This window comes from Lytechinus pictus, chromosome 3, assembly GCF_037042905.1.
Source record: "Lytechinus pictus isolate F3 Inbred chromosome 3, Lp3.0, whole genome shotgun sequence".
NCBI classification, from domain to species: domain Eukaryota; kingdom Metazoa; phylum Echinodermata; class Echinoidea; order Temnopleuroida; family Toxopneustidae; genus Lytechinus; species Lytechinus pictus.
The window spans coordinates 55,768,307-55,773,619 of record NC_087247.1 but is presented as its reverse complement, the minus strand read 5'-3'; the positions used below and the strand labels follow the sequence as shown (position 1 = coordinate 55,773,619).

The 5,313-nt window shown below is 35.5% G+C and overlaps 1 protein-coding gene across 1 annotated transcript; it reads left to right on the top strand.

Moving 5' to 3' along the window:
* The first annotated feature begins 517 nt into the window (after positions 1–517).
* LOC129256958 (probable G protein-coupled receptor 85) lies at positions 518–4,514 on the top strand. The gene has a single exon (XM_054895187.2). It carries the CDS (start codon positions 1,141–1,143, stop codon positions 2,395–2,397), a length of 1,257 nt encoding a protein of 418 aa, XP_054751162.1. The 5' UTR covers positions 518–1,140; the 3' UTR covers positions 2,398–4,514.
* Positions 4,515–5,313: the final 799 nt, after the last annotated feature.

Here is a 5,313-nt window from a genome sequence, read left to right as displayed (position 1 = left end):
TCATGAAAAACTGATTTTTGTATGAATTTATGTTTACGAAAAATGTAGAAATTGAATTATAACAACTATCATCATTATTTTTCAAGACTCATTGATATCTTGAATCTATGTGTGTCTACACGGTTTCTCTTTTCCCTTTGAGGCATATTATGCTTTTACTTTATTTTTGACATACTGCAATCTTAGCTTTGAATTTTTCTGTATCTCTCTTATTATGTTCTGATTCACTTGATGACCTGCTCCGATTTTCACCCTAATGTATCTTTGTCTGACACTGTCTCTTTTCCGTTTTCTTTGTTTCCGCTTCTTTACCCACCCCTCTCTCTCCCTCTCTCTCTTTATATACCCCCTCTCTCTGTGATTTACACTTGGAGATCCTTTTAGTTGTTCTGTAATTTATTAGACAGAAACTTTATGTTAGCACGTTCAAGAAAAATAACATCGTCTTCCGAAATGACTAATATTAACACATTAAGGTATTTTATATTTCTTTATTTTTTTCTTCCTCTGCAGATTAAAAGACATTCATCGAACATAAACCTTTCAAAACGGCATCTCCATCTCACCATCATCTTAATGCCAGCCATCAGCTGTACGTGAATACACAGTCTGTGCATTGCAGCAGCTAACTATCGACATAACATTAAATTTCATGGACGCCAACCGGCAGACGAGTTTTGGATTACGGAAATAGAGGAGGAAACCTACCGCCGATCTTTCTACATGCGATTGAGCACCATCAAAAGGGTAGTATCGCTTGGAGGATAGGATAGCGAGCGAGAGAAAAAAACTGAAGCTCGAACTCTAAATCAAGATCATGCGTCATCAGTTCTCTGTGTAGCACTCTGAATGCTTTCTGATTCAACTTTCTTCCAGGTGCCCGTGAAAAAAAAGGATAGGATTTATAAAGCACTTCTTCATGTGTGGATCATTCTTTTTTGTTGTCAACGATACATACAGCAGCTCAGTTCATCTGTTAACTGTGGATTACATATTTCAATATTACGGATAAAAATTGTCTCGTCACCAATGAGGATTAAGTCTTCATCTCGAAATGATGCTAGGTAATTATTTACTGAATTAGAGATTAATAATTACGTCGTTTTGACATGATTGTGAACGCAGCTATCAACAACTGCAATGGATAACACATGTCAGGCAACAGTGGTGTTGATATTCTTGTTTTCGCGCGCTTTTGTGTTTTGTTTGGATCAGGAATCTGACGCGAATCGGTGGTCGAATGGAACATCTTCTGCCAAGGATGACGAAAGTGACTTTGACATTAGTACAGATGATGACGATGATGAGTTGTCAAACCAACCAGATCTCGTTGAGAGGGGAGTCAAGGATTTATGGATAGCTTCGATGGTTTTGATTATTATATTCAGTGTATCTGGTAATGGATTGATTACATACGCAGTGTTCAGGTATAAGACGTTACGTAGACCTTGCTTCTTCTTCCTTTTCAACATCGCCCTCGCCGATCTCGTCCGATCACTTGTTTGCTTCCCATTCGTCATCACCTCTGTCGTCGCATCCGATTGGGTTTACGGCAAGTTTTTATGCGAGATTCTTGCGTTTTTTAATGTTTATCTTCCCTATGGATCATTATACACGTTGTGTTTGATCAGTATTGAACGTTACGTGGTACTGAGATGGCATCGGTTCCACCGACAGAAACTCAAAGGACTTGGGAGCCTGTTATGTGTGTTATCAGCCTGGGCTTTAGCAGTATCCACCGCATTCCCACCAGTATTCAACTTTGAAGCTTATGGTTACATACCCACGGAGCACCAATGTACATTTCGGCATCGCTCTATAAACAGAGCCAACGACACACTTCTTTTCCTTCTGTTTTTCGTACTTGTGACAGCACTCATTCATGTCTTCTATCTCCGTGTATTCTTCTTCATGCGCGCGCATCGTCGAATGCGTCCGCTGGAATTCATCCCAGCTGTATCTAGTACTTGGACCTTCTACGGTCCTGGTTCAACAGGCCAGGCCGCTGCGAACTGGTTTCAGGGGTTTCGTCAGGGTCCTACCCCTCCTCCGTTAGTCGGCCTGGCTCCACCTTCAGTCCGTGGTGAACCAACAGTACCTAGTGCAGACTTTCATCAAGAAGAGAAAGTAACAAGACTAACCTTCTCCATCTCAGTAGCTCATGGGGTGATGTGGTCCCCCTACATCATCTATTCATTCCTCAAAGTGTTTCGTGCCAATCTCCAGTTACCTATCGCTTTCGTCTCCATAGCAACGTGGCTGACTTTTCTCCAGGTGTGTGTCAATCCTATCTTATGTATGGTACATGTCCCAGAGGTGCGTCGCTGCGTGCTCGCTGCTTCCTCACCAGAGGATGTTGAAAGGAGAAACAGAGACGAGAGAAACGGTGTGATTTGACGTCATCTCATGACGTAGGGAACTTCCTTTTGTAGATGGACATGATTATTTCGTAATTAACTTATGTAAGTTTTCCACGAGAGATATAGAGATACGTGAATTACGCTGGTCGCTGTTCAAATGACTGTTTGCAATATAAAATTATGTGCTTTTTGCAGCTTTTATAGATGAAGATGTATTGTTACTATTGTTACGAGCTGATGCTCTTGTATGCGAATTAACATGAGTAAATTTGTACACTGCGTGACATATCCACACATAATGGGACTGGAGCAGGAATTATATCAATCTCAATTTAGGCTTATGGTCTTGTCAAGAGAAGGTTGTATTATTCTGGGTAACATGTTGTTTTTCTAACATCTGCAGGGTATGATGCTGATTTACCATCAGGAATTGTTGTAAATCAACGAATTATCAATGGAATATTGATAAACAGGAGTTTTGTTCATTTTACTGTACGTGTATATTGAGACTGATCAAATTTTCATAATCATGACATTCTACAATATTTGGATATAAATCTATTAGAGGCAATCCTAAGAGGGACACATAATTTTCATGTTAGTTTAAACGTGCAAGTATTCCAAAACCTGACCTCAACTAAAATTAAGTGCATATATTTTATTATATTTTGTTGTTTCCTATTTAATTATTCTATTTATACTGTGGGATTTCCATTTTCTTAAAACAAAATCGTAGGAAGCTTAATAAGCAACATTTAAAAACAGATAATAGTACTGCATACTTTTTCCCCATTAAAAGAGAACAACTCACAGAATTGAATACGATACACTTTATAATACTCATGAAATATACACTGAACATAATTCATTTTTTATGTCAACTTTAGATATTACAGCATGAGCAGATAATGCAGTTTTATGAGATTTTTTTTATTGAAGTTCACTGTTTATATATTTTTTCTTAATTTTTTAATCGAGATATTTTAAACCATAATTTTTAACCTTTATAATGTGCATCGTGTTGTTTTAATCAACGCGAATGATTTTGTTTTATAATTGTCACAGTGATTAGACATGAGTTACGCCATTGATTTGTCTCAAAGATATTAATCTTCAAAGAAAAAGTACACATTAGGTCTATAAAATATTTGGAATGCGGTTTTGACGATACTTATTAGAGATAAGCTCGATTATGTTGGGAGTATGATAAACACTATGTTGAGTTTGGCGGAGGGAATTGCGTCTTTCATTGTATTTTTACACAATACGATCAGATATGGCATACAATGAGATCCATGTACATGGTTTAGGCGCATTGATAACCTCAATAACTCATTTATGGAATAATTTTACGTTTATGAACACTAATTGAAATTATGGATGGAAACCACTACTATCTTAGATTTTTTCGCTATAGATTTTTTTTGTAATTGATAAAAAGTACATATTTTAAAAATCATATACGTACTAACCATACTATGAGTTTTACTAATCACTTACCATGTGTGTACGACATTGCGTTGTGACCGTTTAGTAAAACTTGTAACTTTGACATTTGAGGATCTGCTGATTTATTTACTTGATTTTTTTAATTAGTAATTAAGCTGATTACCATTGTAATTACAGATGATGGCAAATATACAGTAAATTAGAAATTTAATGCGTATATGACAAGTTTTCTGATCTGAAAATCAGGTGTCTGTTGGATAAAAACGATTGGATAAAACATCCAAAAAGTCCTGTCATTAACCATTTCCCTGGTCTTAAATTCAATAGTTTCTCCTGCACCGTGTTTTTAAGTTATATGTTTCATTGTGATTTTAAGATTTCGAATCATGAAAAAAAAATGAAAGAATGTTTCAGCAGAATGAGGATTTTACAATTTCTAAATTCCATAATGTTGTTTATCGCTGTACTTTTAATATATCAACCCCCAAATAGTGGACTTTATATACGAAAGATCAAGGTACCGCGGTCCATGGAATGTTAGTTTTATTTCACTTTGATTATTATTATCGATTTATTTGCTCTGTTTTTTTTTAAGGTGAGGATGTATTTGAAATTCACGTATTTAAGCTAATTATGTCAGTTGCAATATTATAATTGTCAAGCGGTGTGCTATAAAATGTGAATATACAGAGAAACGAATTAGTATACATGTTTGTATTGCGATTATTATTAAGTCTTACATAGTGTGACAGGTGTGGAAAAGGCAATTTACATGAACTTGATTAACGTTCTCTTTGTAAAATTGATAGATGATGATCAATGTTCTCTTTTTCTTCTCTATGATGAAGACATACAAAATATTTGATGTTTGAATTCAGTACAATTCATTTCAACTTCTTAATTTCAATTCCAGTAAAAATTCCAACTAATAATGAATATTCGAAGAAGTAACATGTACACACTAAGAAAATTATGCACCCTATTGTAACAATAGCAGCAAATTTTTTGAAGCAACCCTGTTTTCCACATAAAAAAATTAAAAATGTGCACCATTTTCTATTGTTTGCATTTGTTTACACCTTTAATGTTGCAACTTTTCATACTTTAAAAGTGCAGAAATTTTGGCATTCAAAAGGATGCAATTTTTTACCTTCCCTATAAAAGGCACAACTCTGCACTCAATATGGTGAAAAATGAAGCTACCTCTTATTGTGAAAAGCCACGCCCGAAAGGGTCTTCCAGTAAGTTTGACGTTTGAAGGGTGCAAAATTAAACATTTTATTCTTAGTGTGTACATGTAAAATATTATGACATGATGAAGTCATTTCAAGACATAATGAATAGAGTAGAAAATTGAATATTGAACTCAATCATACCATGACTCATTTTCTCTCCGGTGTTCTTACTGTAGATCAGATGAATCAATCATGCACATCTGGACAAAAATATCACAACCCCTACCTTGAAAGAAAGAAAGAAGAAATGGGAATGAATGACAGAATGT

What these genes read in the sequence shown, in the direction of transcription:
- LOC129256958 (XM_054895187.2), top strand. Translation starts at nt 1,141, where the DNA reads ATGGATAACACATGTCAGGCAACAGTGGTGTTGATATTCTTGTTTTCG.